Source organism: Dromiciops gliroides, chromosome 4, assembly GCF_019393635.1.
Source record: "Dromiciops gliroides isolate mDroGli1 chromosome 4, mDroGli1.pri, whole genome shotgun sequence".
NCBI lineage: Eukaryota > Metazoa > Chordata > Mammalia > Microbiotheria > Microbiotheriidae > Dromiciops > Dromiciops gliroides.
In genome coordinates this window covers 76,127,937-76,144,796 of record NC_057864.1, presented here as the reverse complement: position 1 = coordinate 76,144,796, position 16,860 = coordinate 76,127,937, and the positions used below count along the sequence as shown (strand labels likewise).

The 16,860-nt window shown below is 36.2% G+C and overlaps 1 protein-coding gene across 1 annotated transcript in view; it reads left to right on the top strand.

Annotated features, from left to right (window-relative positions):
- Window positions 1-16,860, top strand: part of SHCBP1L (SHC binding and spindle associated 1 like) — a 43,620-nt gene that overhangs the window by 10,271 nt on the left and 16,489 nt on the right. Inside the window, exons 3-6 of the mRNA XM_043964585.1 lie at window positions 260-474; window positions 1,758-1,844; window positions 2,276-2,494; window positions 15,837-15,942. Coding sequence (XP_043820520.1) covers window positions 260-474; window positions 1,758-1,844; window positions 2,276-2,494; window positions 15,837-15,942 — 627 coding nt within the window. The remainder of the gene's footprint in view (window positions 1-259; window positions 475-1,757; window positions 1,845-2,275; window positions 2,495-15,836; window positions 15,943-16,860) is intronic.

Below are 16,860 nucleotides of genomic sequence, written 5' to 3'. Positions count from 1 at the left end.
TTTTCTACTTCAGAAATAGTATTGAAAATATGCAACCTATGCCCTCATGTCCCTTTATGCTAATTTAATTTCTAAAATACAAGATGTAAGCAAAAGCTTTTTGTTTTTTTTTTAATGAAGCACAGGATCAGAATGAAATAAGTATGACATGAATTTTAAAGTCAGGAAAACTTTAATTTTAAAAACTACATAATTGGGCCACATAAAAAAGAAAAGCAAACAAAATATTTAATTACATGTCTTTTAACATTTATTTTAGGTAACTTGTAAACCACGCCAAAGCTCATCATCTTGTTTCAAAGTTAATGTATCTATTGCTGAGCCCTTTTCATCTAATATTGCAAATATCCCAAGGGATTTGATTGATGAAACATTAGAAGAACTAGAACACAGTGTACCTCTTTTGGAAGTTTATCCAGTTCAAGGGCAAGACGATGATATACATGATATTGCCCTGGCCTTGGAAGCTGTAAGGTATTAGTATTTTTCATTGATTTGATGTTAATGACATTAATTGTGCCGATTTTACTTAATCTGTAGCCTTTGCCCATGGAAGGCTCTCAATAAACATTTTTAAGTTTAAATTTATTTTGTTTTGATTATGTAGTACAAAGTTCAATTCACCCAGTGCCTATTTAACCCCCGATTTGTTTGAAATTGCCTTCTTATTATTGTTCTTTCTGGCAGGTATTTCCATTGGGATAAGAGACTGCTGTAATTAGAGCTTGATTTTTATCAAGAATTTGATTTTTTAAAGCCTAGGAAATAAGCAACAAATATTCTGTCTACATTTAAACACATTAAAAATTAATCATTATGTGATTATTAGCATCAGTTATTCCTATTGCCAATCATCTCTTTCCTGTTTCTTCTGCCTTGTTCCTTTCGGTAGAGCTCCTTGCTTTATGAGACACCTGTACTTGTCCCAAAACTTTGCTTATCTATCACCCAACTATTCGGCTTCAGCATGTTTATGGTGTTTATTTCAACCACCTCACTATTATTCTATTACCTGTATCATCATATGACCAAGTCAGCTGAGGTCTGTCAGGGTTGCCAATAGGGTGATTAATTTTCTTTAATTGTTTTCCCCATTTCTTAATCTTTTCTTCTGGGAACAAAACCAAAAATATTTTGTCAACTTTACTGTTGTTTTTCCTATGAGAATCTGAGATAGCCTTAGGAAGAACACAGAACTTGCCACTTTTAAGTCTCTATCTCTAATTATTAGTCCCTTTGAGAAATACTTCATAACTTAAATTCTTGAGAAAAACTTCTAAAGTTTTGAATATTATAACGTGTTGATTATTCTTTTTAAATTTTAAAACATTTTTATTTAAAGTTTTGCCGATTATTCTTAAGGTTATGGATTTTTAAAAAATTTAATAAAATATAAACATAAAACCTCAATACAACCAACTCAATTTATTTTAGTTTAATCTCAGTGTATAAATTATCAGAACAATTTTTTAGTTTAGTCTACCTTAATCCTCATCAGGAATATGTTATCTGTTTATTTTCTTTCACTTTTCCTCATAGATTATCTAATTGGTATGTCCTCCATTCTTCTAGTTCTGCTTTATTCACTTTGTGTTTTTTCATATAGATCTTTCTAGATTTCTATATACACCTAACATCTGTCTTTCTTAATTGCATTACAGTATCTCACTGTTTATGTACCACAGTTTATTTAACCATTCCCCATATTTTTGGACAAATTTTTTTACTATCATGAAGAAAATTTGGGTTTATCTTAGGTTTTTCTATGATTTCCTTTGGAGAGACTGGGATGATGAAGAAAGTTGTGAGAACTATACAGCCCTAATTGAAGAAAGAATTAATCTGTAAGTATATTTTGACAAATGATCTAGTGCAATAGTGTCCAACTTGTAAATGGATCCCTGTGGGCAGCATATTAAGATAGAAAATTACAAATTAGCATTCCTTATGTTGTTTTGTATTTTTATTTATTTTGTTAAACATTTCCCAATTACATTTTAATCTGCTGTAGCCCTATATTTGGGAATTTTGTCATTTTGACACCTCTGATCTAATGGAAAGAATATTGAATTTTTAGTCAGAACACCTGGGTTTGAATCCCAACTCTGCCTACTTTGTGGCTTCATAAATAAGTCACTTTTGCCAATCTGGGCCTTTATTCATCACCTGTAAAATTAGAATTGGGTTAGATTATTAGCACTAAACTCCCTTGTAGCTCTAAATTTTATGATCCAAATTATATTTCAGAAGATAAAAGTTCTATTATATTTCTTAGGTGGTGTGATATACAGGATGGTACAATTCCTGGTCCTATTGCACAGCGTTTTAAAAAAACTTTGGAGAAGTACAAAAACAAGCGTGTGGAACTAATTGAATACCAAAGCAATATTAAAGAAGATCCATCTGCAGCAGAAGCTGTTGAGTGTTGGAAAAAATACTATGAGATTGTAATGCTATGTGGGTTGTTGAAGATGTGGGAAGATTTGCGCCTCAGGTAACTACTTCCTCTCAAACATCAATAAAATATGGAGTGATTTTCTTCAACATACTATAACTTATCCTGCTATGTCCCTATCTCCTTTTTTGCCCATTCATTCACTTCTTATTTGTCCATATATTTTCCTTTTATGTAGTTGCAATCAGTATATCTGCAGATCTTCTGGTTCACATTATTTTATATCTTTCCATATTTCATTTTATTCCACATTTAATGCAATTAAGAATGACAAGTAATTCACATTACACTGATATGCTACCAGTTTTTTTTCAGCCATTAATTATTCAATTCAAGTCAACAAGCATTTATTGTTTATTGTGCTCCAGGTGAAGGGAATAGGAAATTATATTCTTCTAGGGGGAAATAACCTGTACATAGACAAGTAAATATAAAGTAATATATAAAAGTAATTTTCTTTGGGAAGTGAAGTACTAACAACTGGGGAGATTGAGACAGGTCTCTTGATGTCGTAGTTGAGCTGAGTTTTGAAAAGGCTATGGCTTCCAAGAGGCAAGGTTGAGAAGAAAGAGAATTCCAGGCATGATGGACAGCATTGACAGACATTTAAAATTGTTTTCAATTTTTTTACAGTTATATATACCCCTAGAGGGCTGGCCTTGTAGCCAGGAAGACCTTGGTTCCATTCCCCTCCTGAAACATATTGGCTGTTTGATGCTGGGCAAGTCCCTCAACCTCTTCGTGTACTATGCCATTCTCTTAAGACTGTAAATTGCAAAGAAAATGCCAGCCTGCACTGGAAGGGGTTTCCTCATCTGGTAGTTTCCCTGTATCAATGAATTCACAGATCTAGTCTCTATCCTAACCTTTGAACAGATGGATGACTTTTAAAAAATGATCTTTCAGTCAGCGTGTCTGTGAATTTTTAAATCTATTTCAGAATTTTACTTTTAATTAAGGGAATTTATGCCTCTCACATTTAATGTTATAAATGTCAAAATTGATTTGCCTCTTGTCATTTTTTCCCCTATTTTAATATTGCCAGAGAAAATGATTGCTATTTTATTTTCCTATAATTAGTAAACATTTATCAAATGCCTACTATATGCCAGGCATTGTGCTAAATGCCAGGGATACACATATGAAAAAAGAAAGATAGTCTCTGCCCTCAAGGAAGCTTACAATCTAACAGGGAAAAGAAAATACATAAAAGGAAGCTGAAAAGTGGAGTGCAGTGGACAAGTCAGTCAAAGAAGTCCCTAATAGTGGGTGCAGCCAGGTGAGAGATGAGATTGTCAGTCATTCTGTTGCACTAAGACTGATAAATGAACCAGTTTAAATTTCTCTCTTTTACACTGTTGATTCATTGGATTATAAACTGGAAGAGACCTTAGAAGGCTTCAACTCCAACCCTCTTGTTCTATGGATGAGAAAACAAGCTCTGAGAACTTAAATGACTTCCCCAGGGTCACACGGCTAGTAATTGTCTGAGGCAGGATTTAACCGAGTTTTCCTAACCATCTGTTATACCACTTAGCTATCTGCGTGGTTCCCTGAGGCTTAACTCCTATTTGAGCAGGATAGCTAGATCTCTGGTTTTTCCCCTCGTTAAATGTTTTAAACATTTTTTCTGGTTTTAAAAAATAGAAAACATTTCATATAGTTTAACTCTTTATTCTTTTCTCATTAATCATAGTAAGCATATTCTTTTATCCCGAGGCAAATTGTTGGGGGTTTTTAAGCTTATATACACGACTTTGTACTCTTAAGGTTATAAGTAATTTTGTTGAGCACTTGTCACTTGATTGATCTAAAGGACCTCGGTTTTCCAGGGTAATTGTTTCAGTTTTGGACTTTTTTTTGATAAGTTCTTCCAGATATTGTTGATTTTTTGAATGGCATTTTTTCTTTGATCAGAATTTTTTTTATGTCTGTGGGATACATGTTTTTTTGGATCAGAAGTCTTGTAAAGATTTTTTGACCAGCTATACTATCTGCCTTGGTTTTTTGCCAAGATATCTGAAATTCCAAATTGATATGCTTCATTAAATAATTTCTTCTTGATGCTTTAATAATTCCTTGTCTTTGTAATTTGAGGCTTGATAATTCTATGTCATGGAGATTTGGATTTTGGATATCACCACATTAACATCCTGTAGGCTTTTACATTTGGCATGTTGCCTGTCCTTGGCCATGTTAAGAAATTGTTTATATATTTCCAAATATGGCATTCTATCCCCTTCCCCTTTTTAATTCCTACCAGGTTCCCATTTAATCTAAAATTTGGTCTTGTTTTGGGGTTCCATGATATCCTGGGCTTCATAGTGTCACTACCTGTTGATCTTTGCTTAATTACATTTATTCTTATTTTGCTTGATGGTCCTTTGTGTAAGATTTGGGGGGGGGCAGGACAATGAGGGTTAAATGATTTGCCCAGGGTCACACAGCTAGTAAATGTCAAGTGTCTGAGGTCGGATTTGAACTCAAGCCCTCCTGATTCCAGGGCTGGTGCTTTATCTACTGCACTACCTAGCTGCCTCTTTGTGTAAGATTTTTTAAAAATGCCTTTTAAAATTTTTTCCCCTTAAATTAAAATATTTATTCATTCTTTATTATGCAATTTATTTTGTCTCTTGCTTGGTATTTTTTTTTTTGCAGGGCTATGGGGGTTAAGTGACTTGCCCAGGGTCACACAGCTAGTAAGTGTCAAGTGTCTGAGGCCGGATTTGAACTCAGGTACTCCTGAATCCAGGGCTGGTGCACTTGGTATTTTTTATAACACTACTGGTATTGATTCAATTTACATTTCCATAGAAATGTTGTCCCTCACTCTTAGATATTGCAGAATTTCCTTATAATGTTGAAGGATTATTTTTGTAGCTTATTGATTATCTCCAGGAGTCCCTTCTGCTGCTTCCTTCATTTGTTTATGTGGATTTGGAGAAAGGGGATTAGTATCCTGAATGTCAAGATGACCCCCACTTCTGCTCTATTATATAGAGTAATCCAAGAAGGACATTTTGGTCCACATGCTGCTGTTTCTTTAACCATTTTATAGACTCTCTTCATACCTTCTTCTACTACCTTCTTACTTAATCTACCTTTGTCAGTCATGGTTTTGTTTCTTTTTCATTTTTGTCTAACTCATGAAGAATGAGAGATTGGGTAAGACCTGTGATCCATAACTTTCCTAGTTATGGCTCCTTTTGTGCTTCACACTAAAGATGCACGTTGTGGTGATAGTGCCTCCAGCCTTTTCCTTTCTGCTCTACCTCCAGAGGAGCAAGCAATGGTGATGGCTTTAGGGTCTTTTGTTTTTAGGAAGTTTAAATTTTTTTTTTAACTTTTCTTAGCTTTTCATTTGTTTGGGGTTTTGTTAGGTTTGGGAGCAAGATTAGTGGAACTAGTATTTCTAACTTCTGTTTATTCTAGAATCTTCTCAGATATTACTTGCATCTATGTAGCAATTCTTGAAATCTTACAATAAATATTTTAATAGAGTTAATAATTATAAATAACACCTTCATTAAGAGAGCTCATAGGGGGCGGCTAGGTGGCGCAGTGGTTAAAGCACCGGCCCTGGATTCAGGAGTACCTGAGTTCAAATCTGGCCTCAGAAACTTGACACTTACCAGCTGTGTGACCCTGGGCAAGTCACTTAACCCCCATTGCCCCGCGCAAAAAAAAAAAAAAAAAAGAGAGAGAGCTCATAAAAGGGGGCAGCTAGGTGGCGCAGTGGATAGAGCACTGGCCCTGGAGTCGGGAGGACCCGAGTTCAAAGCCAGCCTCAGACACTTAACACTTACTAGCTGTGTGACCATGGGCAAGTCACTTAACCCCCATGCCTCTCAAAAAAAAAAAAAGAGAGAGAGCTCATAAAGTTCAAGTCTAACATCTTCCAGTCCATTGCTTAATTCTATCAAATCTGTCACCACAATGTCTCTCCTTTCTTTCCTTTCTTCTTTACTCTTAATTGCAAAAACTATAGTCAAGGTCTCATCTAGTCTTATGTGGACTGTTATAAAAGTCTCCTAGTTGTTGTTCCTGCCTTCATTCTTTTCCTTCTCCAATTCTTCCTTTATACCACTCCCCAAGTATTATGGCTTATCCACCTCATATTTACTCAAAAATCTATAGTGGTTCCCCATTGCCTACTGAATAAAGTATAAATTTCTAATATAACTTTGAAGATATTCAAGATCTTTCACAATATGACTCACAACTCTCATCTGCAGTTCTTGTCCATACAATTCCATTTCACATATTTGTTCCAGACAAACTGTTCTTACTCTGCGTTTTTCCTCCACTTAGCATTTTAATGAGCAAAAGGCTTTTTCTCATGTCTAGATTGGATTTCTTCTATCTCTCATCTCCATCTCTTAAAGCCCCTTCTTTCAAGACTTAAGTGATGCCTTCTTGATAAAGTGTTGCCTAATGTAAAGGGCTAAAATTCTAGCTAGTCTGTCTAAAATATCTAACGAGTGGTCGCCAATAAATTATAGGCTTTAGCAAGAGTTAGACTTTTAAGCATTTATTAAGGAGAATAAGAATATGGTGAAAAGAAAGAAAAAGGCCTAGATTCATCTGTCTATTAAAGGGAGAACGCATTTCTAGCTCTCTTCTCCACCTGAGTCCTGAGGAAAGAAAGCCAGCCTCGCCCCCTCTTCCTCCCCCAAGCAAACATCACTTCCTGACACCAAAGAAAAGCTGCATGACCTTGCCCTCAGAGGCCTTCTCCTCATGGTGGAACTTTCCTACAGTAAGTCTCCAGCAGGTGGCGCCATTCCAATCATTACATTAACCTTCCTATGTTGAAAATAATTTTTCCTTCCTCCCCCAGTCTTTCAAAGTGTTTTTCTTGTACTACATTTATCTCACCTTTCTTTTTTTATAATATTTATTTGAGTTCTTGTCTTTACCTTGATTAGATTTTAATTATAAGTTCTTTGACGATCCAATCTTAATTTAATTTTTAAAAAACATATATTAAGGGGGCAGCTAGATGGCGCAGTGGTTAAAACGCTGGCCCTGTATTCAGGAGTACCTGAGTTCAAATCCGGCCTCAGACACTTAACACTTACTAGCTGTGTGACCCTGGGCAAGTCACTTAACCCCCATTGCCCTGCCAAAAAAAGAAAAAGAAAAAGCACTTAAGGCTCTGTCAGGCACTGGGAAACAAAAATAAAAATTACAGTCTCCCTCCCCCCACCCCCTTACACAAGCATGATACAAAGTATAATGCAATGAGAAAAAAGAAGAACAAGTTAAAATGTTCTAAGAAAACCCAAACCCCAAATGAATGCTTTCTTAAGCATCTTTGGTTATAGAAGCATACTACCCAGAAAGATGGAATAAGAGTCCTATTGCATTTTGCCCTGGTCAGGATATTTTTAGAATGCTATATTTAATGCTGGATTACATTTTAGGAAGTATATTTTCAGAATGGAATATAAATTAAAGGAGGAGCAACTAAGATAGTGAAAATACTAGAAGATGTACTATAGAAGGATTAATTGAAGGAACTGGGGGTGTGTAGCTTGTAGAAAAGACCAAATGGGTATCAGAACTTTATTCAAAGACTTGAAGGGCAGTAGATTAATGTTTATACTGATAAAAGGCTGCAGAGGACAGAATAAAGATCAGTGGGTAAAAGGTGCCCAAAAGTAGAATTTTGCTTTAATATAAATAGAAACTTCCCTGTTAATTAGAGCTGGAGCTACCCAAGAGTACCATGGGATCCTTTAGGAATTAGTGAGTTCCACATCATTGGTAGCTTTTTAGGCAGAAGCTAGTTTACTACTTGTGTGAGATGTCATTAAAAAAGGATTTCTTTTATAGGTATTAGGTATGGACTATGACCTTCCAGCTCTGAAAGTCTATGATTCCAGTCTCCCCAGGCAGTGGACAAATAACTGAGGCAATATGGTGTCATATTGGACAGAAACCCTGAGTTCAGGTCTTGGCTCTTTACCTCTTATTATATATGTCACCATGGGCCCATCATTTAAATTGTCCAAGCTTTAGTTTCCTTATCTGTCTAAGTTGAGATCAGATAAAATAGTGTATGTGAAGTACTTTGAAAACCATAAAGCACTATATAAATGTAATAAGCTCATTGTACTATGGCGATCAGCATTTACCAGCTGTATAACTCCAGGCAGAATAGTGTACTCTCTGAAAGGACCTATTTCCTTAGTAAAATAAGGATCATTCTATTTAACATTCCCTGCTTTTCAGAATAATTATGTGAATCAGATGAGACCGTTTAGGAAAAGACTTTTTAAAACTATAAAATACAGTGTAAATATAAGTAAAACTATAAAATACAGTATAAATATAAGTGATTTTCAAAATTATTATCTTGTTTCAGTTAGGATTTAGGGTTCTGTAGCATGACATTGAACATAATGATTCCACAGTCCTGTATTCAGCAGACATTAATCAAGCCTGCTGTTGACTAAGCACAGTGCTCTCTGCTGACCTCCAATCTTGCATCTCCAACTGCTTTTCAGACGTCTCCAACTGGATGTCCAATAGCTATCTTTTTTTTTTTTTTTTAGTGAGGCAATTGAGGTTAAGTGACTTGCCCAGGGTCACACAGCTAGTAAGTGTTAAGTGTCTAAGGCCGGATTTGAACCCAGGTACTCCTGACTCCAGGGCCGGTGCTCTTATCCACTTTGCCATCCAATAGATATCTTAAACTAAGCGTGTCCAAAACAGAAATCATTATCTTTCCCCCTAAACCAGCCCTTCTTCCTATCTTCCCTATTCCTGTAGAGGGCAGCATCATCTTGCTAGTCCCTCAGGCTTACAGCCTGGAAGTCATCCTCAACTCTTCACTATTTCTCACTCTCATATTCAATCTGTTACCAAGGCCTACTGATTTCAATACCTTTGCACCCTTTTTCAAATACACTTCCTTCTCTCCTCTGACACTGCCACTACTCTACTTTAGAACCTTATCTCCTCACTTCTGGACTCCTGAACTAGCCTGATGATGGGTTGGCCTGCCTCAAGTTGACATTCTCCCCCTCCTCCCCACTCCAATATATCCTCCATTCAGCCACCAAAGTGATTTTCCTACAGTGCAGGTCTGACTATGTCACCCCTTCTTCTCAATAAACATCAGTGGCTCTCTGTTTCCTTAAGGATCAAATACAGAATCATCTGTTTGGGCATTCAAAACCCTTCACAAATCTAGCCTTCCTCTTACCTTTCCAGTCTTATTACACCTTACTCAGCAACACGCATGCTTTGATCCAGTGACACTGGCCTCCTGGCTATTCCACAAACAAGACCTCCCTATCTTGGCTTTGGGCATTTTCTCTTGCTGTCCCCCATGGGACTCCCTTCACTACAACTACTGATCTCCGTATCTTTTTTTGTTTGTTTGTTTCTATTTATCATTTATTTATTTTTAACATTCTTTTCTTTTTAAATTTTGAGCTTTAAATTCTCTCCTTCCCTCCCCCATGCTCCTCCATCCACTGAGAAGGCAAGCATTATATCAGTTATACCAGTAAAATCATGCAAAACATTTTCATTTTAACCATATTCCAAAAAAAAGAAAGAGAAATAAAGTGAGAAAATTATACTTCTGTTTGCACTCAGAGTTCAGCGGTTCTCTCATCTTGGATCATTGTATTGCTCAGAGTAGTTAAGTCTTCCACAGTTGATCATTACAACATTGCTATTACCGTGCACAATGATCTCCTCATTCTCACTTCATGTTTCGTTAGTCTTGCCATGTTTTTTTCTGAAACCATTTCTTATAGCAAAATAGTACTCCATCACAATCATATGTCACAACTTGTTAAGCCATTCCCAGTTTATGAGCATTCCCTCAATTTCCAGTTCTTTGCCATCACAAAAAGGCCTGACTTTCTAAAGGACAGTCTAAAATCCTATCTTTCTACAGGAACCCTTTCCTAACCCCTTTTAAATTTTAATGCCTTCCCTCTCTTAATTATTTCTATTTATCCTATATATAGCTTGTTTGTATAGATTTGTTTTCTTATTGTCTTCCCTTCTTGAGGAGTACGAACTGTCTTTTGCCTCTTTTTGTATCCCCAGATCTTATCATAGTGCCTGACACATAGTAGGTGCTTAATAAATGTTTATTGATTGATTGAAGCACTATTCTATGTGCTAGAGATATAAAGACAAAAATGAAACAATACATGCTCTTGAGGAATTTAACTTTCCTAATACTTTAGTATTCCAATTGATCCAGTAATATGAGCTTGAGGACAAAGATTTTTACCTTTGTGTTTTTCATGCACCTTGGGATCTTTGAAAACATTCTTATGTGCCTCATTCAAGGTTAATAAAGTTTTTGAACAGAAGTTTTCTATAGCGTTGCATTTATTAAGGACATTTGTATAATTTTAATAAATGTTGCATCTTTCTCATGCCCACTATACCCCCTTGCATTTGGGTGATATTTAATTTTAATTCTTTGGAATTTATTATTTAAATCTCAGAAGAATTTTGTAAGGATGAAAATTGGATAGTAATTTTGTCTATGCTTTTTTCCTGTTCTTTTAGCATTTTCCCCTTCCCAAGTTACCTCTAGAACAGTCTTTGATACTTTCAAGATTATGTTGCCCTCCATGCAAATTTCTTCTGTATGTTCTTCTCCTGGGACAGTGTCTTTTCCCAACTTTTTCTTACTAAATACCATTCCTAATTCTTCATATTCATATATATGTACATATATATGGAACTGAGATCTAATGCCATGTGATGTTTCATTTGTGATGAAAGTAGATTGCTGCAGAAAAGTTGACAAATGAAAAGGAAAATGATAAATGCTGGAGAGGATATGGGTCACTAATGCACTGCTAGTAGAGTTGTGAACCAATCCAACCATTCTGGAGAGCAATTTAAAACTAAGCCCAAAGGGAAATCAAACTGTGCATAACCTTTGATACAAAGATCCAAGACAATTTCAAAGGACTTATTACGAAAAAGGCTCTCCATCTCCAGAGAAGGAACTGATGGAGTCTGAATGCAGATCAAAGCTTACTATTTTCACTTTATCTTTTTTGTATTTTTTTCCATTTGGTCTGTTTCTTCTTTCCCAATCTGACTAATATGAAAATGTGTTCTACATGGCTGCACATATATGGCCTGTTTAAAATTCTTACTACTGGTAGGGAGAAGGGGAGAAAGGAATTAGAAAATTTTAACTCAAAAATTTTAGGGGGCAGCTAGGTGGCACAGTGGATAGAGCATCGGCCCTGGATTCAGGAGGAGCTGAGTTCAAATGTGGTCTCAGATACTTGACACTAGCTGTGTGACCCTGGGTAAGTCATTTAACCCTCATTGCCCAGTACAAAAAAAAAAAATTTTAATGGTCTTTACATGTAATTGTAAAAAATAAAATACTATTTTAAAAAAGAAAAGCTGACAAATCTGTGCCACTTTCTACTTGTCCTTCCCCCCAACTCCTTTCCCTCTTTGATTTAGAGGGGAATGTTATTTAGATATATATTGGCTTTGATGGCCTATGAGGTTCCTTCTAACTCTGAGATTGTGTGATTCTTGACAGTTTCATTTTTAACTACTTTGGGGTGGTATGGCTGCTTAGATTTGGTCTCTGGCAGGAGTGTGCTGGTAAATGTTTCACAACTGTTTCTGTGAGAATTGGAATGACACCCCTACTGGAGAGATACTGTAGAGAAGCTACAGCATGAGGAGAAAGCATGTGATTTAGAGACCATGTGACTTTAGCATCCAGAAATTACATCTATAGAACCACCTGTGGGACTTGTCAATCAGAGCTACCAGCGAATTAGCTTGGAGCTGTGTGTGTGGACAGCCCTGTTTCCTATTGGAGAGGGGGTTTTCTAGGAGAGAGGAACAAGGAAGTGGACACTTGGTCATAGAAGAACTCTCTTTTTGGTGAGGAGAAACAAGCGTGGTGGCAGAAGGAGAAGGGGGGGTGGAGGGGAGAGGCCTCTTAGTCGTTCAGACACCAGATGGGTGGTGAGAGATTTCAGGTAGGCTGCTAGGAAAGGAAATTGATTTCTTTCTCTCTGGCTATACAGAATTAGACCTGAGCTAGGATTTCCATGCTATAAAGAATCTGTTCTCAATCTCTCTTCACTAACTTATAACATATATTTTAATAAATCTTTAAAAGCCTAAACTCTTGCTGAATTTATCAGTGACTTTAGCCAGCTTCCCCCCAAGACTGGGGGGTGGGTCAGATTAGAACCCACAATTTAGATTTTAAGCAACACATTTCCAAAAAAGATGTTCACATGACATACTTTTAAGTTAAACCTGCATTAACACTTTCTCTATTTTCTTAAATTAAGCCCTGATTTGTACTGTTTACCTATTTCTGAGGTGTAAATGCTCACATTAAAAATTTAACTACCATCTCTCACTCCCCTGGGACTCTTATACCAAGCTTTTTATAGACTTGTCTTCCCCTTATTTGCTTTTTGCTATCAATGAAACTAAATACAGTAATGCTTTTAGTCTTTGGCCATTCTTTAAATTTTTCCCTAGTGTTTTGTAAATGAGTTTATATTCTAAATTAGTGTTACCCTTCACTGCTATTTCTCTACATGGCAAGACAACGAATGTTGGGTGACTAAGGCATTTCTGAACTCTTTGGCCAACTTACTGTGATGACTACTTTATATCACTCTTGAAGAAAATGCTTAATTAGGGTCAGTCAATATTTTTGTCTTTTTTCTAGTTCCTATTTTTTATTATTTGTAGCCTGTTTGAAAAGGTGAGGTGGAACCTGTTGCATTCATACTCAGCACCTTTTTTAGTCTTCTAATTTGATGTTGATTGTGACATTTGTTCTGGTTTATGGTCTAACTTCACTCAGATATTAGATTGTGAAGTGAATTCCACATCAGTAATTAGTCATTTCCTTTCTGTTTAAGATAAATTCAATTCCATTTTTTTTGTGATGTGGTTAGCTGCTTATCAAATACAGTTTTCCTTTTTTAAAATAATAAACATTTTTTTAAGTGAGGCATTTGGGGTTAATTGACTTGCCCAGGGTCACACAGCTAGTAAGTGTTAAGTGTCTGAGGTCAGATTTGAACTCAGGTACTCCTGACTCCAGGGCCGGTGCTCTATCTACTGCACCACCTAGCTGCCCCAATAAACATTTTTATTCATAATTTTGAATTCCAAATTTAATCCCTCTTCTCCCTACCCTTCCCCATCCCTGAGGCAGTAAGCAATCAGATATGGGTTATATATGTGTAATTATATAAAACATTATCATATTAATCATTTTGTACAAGAAAACTTGAATAAAAGAAAAAATGAAAGTAAAAAATAACATGCTTTAGTCTGTGTTCAATCAATATCAGTTCTTTCTTTGGAGGTGGATAGTATGATTCATTATTAGTCCTTTGGGGTTGTCTTAGATCATTATAATGCTGCTAATAGGTAAGTCATTCACAGTTTATCATCAAACAGTTTTGCTGTCTCTGTGTTCTCTTATACCTTTGATTTTCAAACTTGAGATAACGGTAACAGCAACATTGTGGGATGATCAACTTTGATAGACTAAGCTCTTCTCAGCAATGCAGTGATCCAAGACAGTGCCAAAAGACTCATGACAGGAGACTTCCTGGGCGGAGCCAAGATGGTGGAGAAAAGGCAGTGAGCTCTGGAACTCATGAGGGTCTAACACACACACACACACACACACACACACACACACACACACACATGCAACTGGGTGGAGTAATCTATTTAATCTGGGCAGTAAATGAGCCTAACACTCTTCAGAATTGGCTCAAAGACCTCAATCTCATTATTCCCTCCAATAATGTACACACTCAATTGGGTGGAGTAATCTCTCTAACCCTGCAGGAAAATAAGAGGGGAAGGGGATAAAGAGAGAGGGGCAAAAAAAGGAAGGGCAGAGTGGGGGAGGGGACAGACAGAATCAAATCCCTTTTGAAGAGTGATAGGATGAAAGAAGATGGATAATAGAATAAATATCATGGGGAAGGGAATAGGATGGAAGGGAAACAGTTAACAATAGTAATCATGAAAAAGAGAAAAGGGGGAAAAATTGTACAAAAAATATTTATAGCAACTCTTGGTGGAGGCTAAGAATTGAGAATCAAGGGAATGTCCATCAATTGAGGAATGATGGAAAAAGCTGTGCTATATGATTGTAGTGGAATGGTCTTGTGCTACAGGAAATGACAAACAGGATGATCCCCAAAAAACCTGGAAAGACATCTATGTATAGTGAAGTGAGCAGAGCTGGAAGGACATTGTGCATATTGACAGCAGTATTGTTCAGTGAGCAATTGTGAATGACTTAACTACTCTCAGCAATGCAATGATCCAAGACAATCCCAAGGAACTAATGAGGAAGTTTACTATGCACCCCCATAGAAAGAACTGATAAAAAGAACACTTGTGGATTGTACATTGTACCTGGTTGCGATCTTGTGGAGGGGGGAGGAAAGGGAGGGAGGGAAGGAGAAAAATTTGGAACTCTAAATCTTATGAAAATGAATGTTGAAAACTACCCTTACATGTAACTGGAAAAAATAAATTAAATGTTTGTTGCTTAAAAAAAAAAAAAGACTCATGACAGAAAATGCTATCTGCATCCAGAGAAAGAATTGTGGAATACGAATGCAGATGGAAGCACACTAATTTTGCTTTTTTTTTTCCTCATGGTTTTTCCCTTCTGTTCTGATTCTTCTTTTATAGTATGAATAATGTAGAAATATGTTTAACATGATTGTACATGTATAAGCTATATCAGATTGTTTGCTGTCTTGGGGAAGGGGAGGGAAGAGAGGGTGAAAAATTTGGAACTCAAAATCTTATTAAAATGAATGTTATGGGGCAGCTAGGTGGAGCAGTGGATAAAGCACTGGCCCTGGATTCAGGAGGACACTTGACACTTACTAGCTGTGTGACCCTGGGCAAGTCACTTAACCCTCATTGCCCCACAAAAACCAAACAAACAAACAAAAAAATGAATGTTGAAAACAATCTTTACATGAAATTGGAAAAAGTAAAATACTATTGTCAGGTAAATGCATACATGAGGAGTAAACTTATCAATTGTTTATATTGTTTTTATAAAGAAAATATATTTTAACAAATAAAATTGATAATCATTTATTGACTTTGTCCTACTGACAGATAGCATTACTTTAGCAAACTCTTGAATAAAAAATTACAGGACAGTGTGTGTATGTGTTTGTGTATTGTGTGTTGATGAAAAGACAAAAACTTTTTTATCTACAAAAGCGTATAGAATTTCTCATTCCCCTGTGAAGCTGGATAACCAAGGTTCTAACATAATAAATATTATGTTCACTTAAAACATTTTATTTAAATAAACATCTGGATTTTTAAATTACAGAGTCCATGGACCTTTCTTCCCAAGAATCTTGAGACGTAGGAAAGGAAAAAGAGAATTGGGGAAAACTATAACTCATATTGTAGCAAAAGTGATGACTACTGAAATGGTGAGAAATATACTTTAGGCTTCTGTTAATTCAGATTTAACTATCTGCCTCATCATTACTAAATACAATTATTAAATGTTTCTTTGCATGTGGTACACTGGGCTAGGTATTGTTTAAAGGAAATTTGAGATTACCATTGTCTTTGAGAAGTTTAAAATTTAAGCTTGACAGGATCTAGAAAGATGAAGTATTTTTTTTAATTTTCAAATTTTTTTTTTAGTGAGGCAGTTGGGGTTAAGTGACTTGCCCAGGGTCACACAGCTAGTAAGTGTTAAGTGTCTGAGGCCGGATTTGAACTCAGGTCCTCCTGACTCCAGGGCTGGTGCTCTATCCACTGCACCACCTAGCTGCCCCGAAGTATTTCTTAATATAATCAATCAGACGTATTTAGTGGAGGGTGAAGATGTATGAAGAAATTTGGGGACTTTTATCATGTTAGTGATGAAACCACTACTTTTTCTCTAATTTGTTGGGGAAATTTTCCTGAAAGAGTTTGTATATTGGGAACTTTTTGAATGATGTGGAAGGTCAGACCCTGAGATGAGTAGGGCATTTCAGTCAGTACTGTTTGAAAGAATACCCAGACGGTGTATAATAAAAAAGAATTCTTTACTAAATTTGGCTTAGGAAAAGTGGAGGACCTTCAGAAAGGAAGTAGAGGGAAATAAAGGCAATGAAGTCATCTGACGTAGCACAGTGAAAGTTCAGTATAAATGTGGTAAGATGCTGCTGCTTCTACATTATTCATTTCCAAAAGAGACAGTGGGGTAGTGCAGTAGTTTGAGAGACTTGAGTTCAAATCCAGATTCATATACTTATTGGCTGTATGGCCTGGGGCAAATCACTTCACCTTTGTTTGCCTCATTTTCAGCTGTAAAATTGGGATCCTACTAGCATTTACCTACCACGATTTTTGTG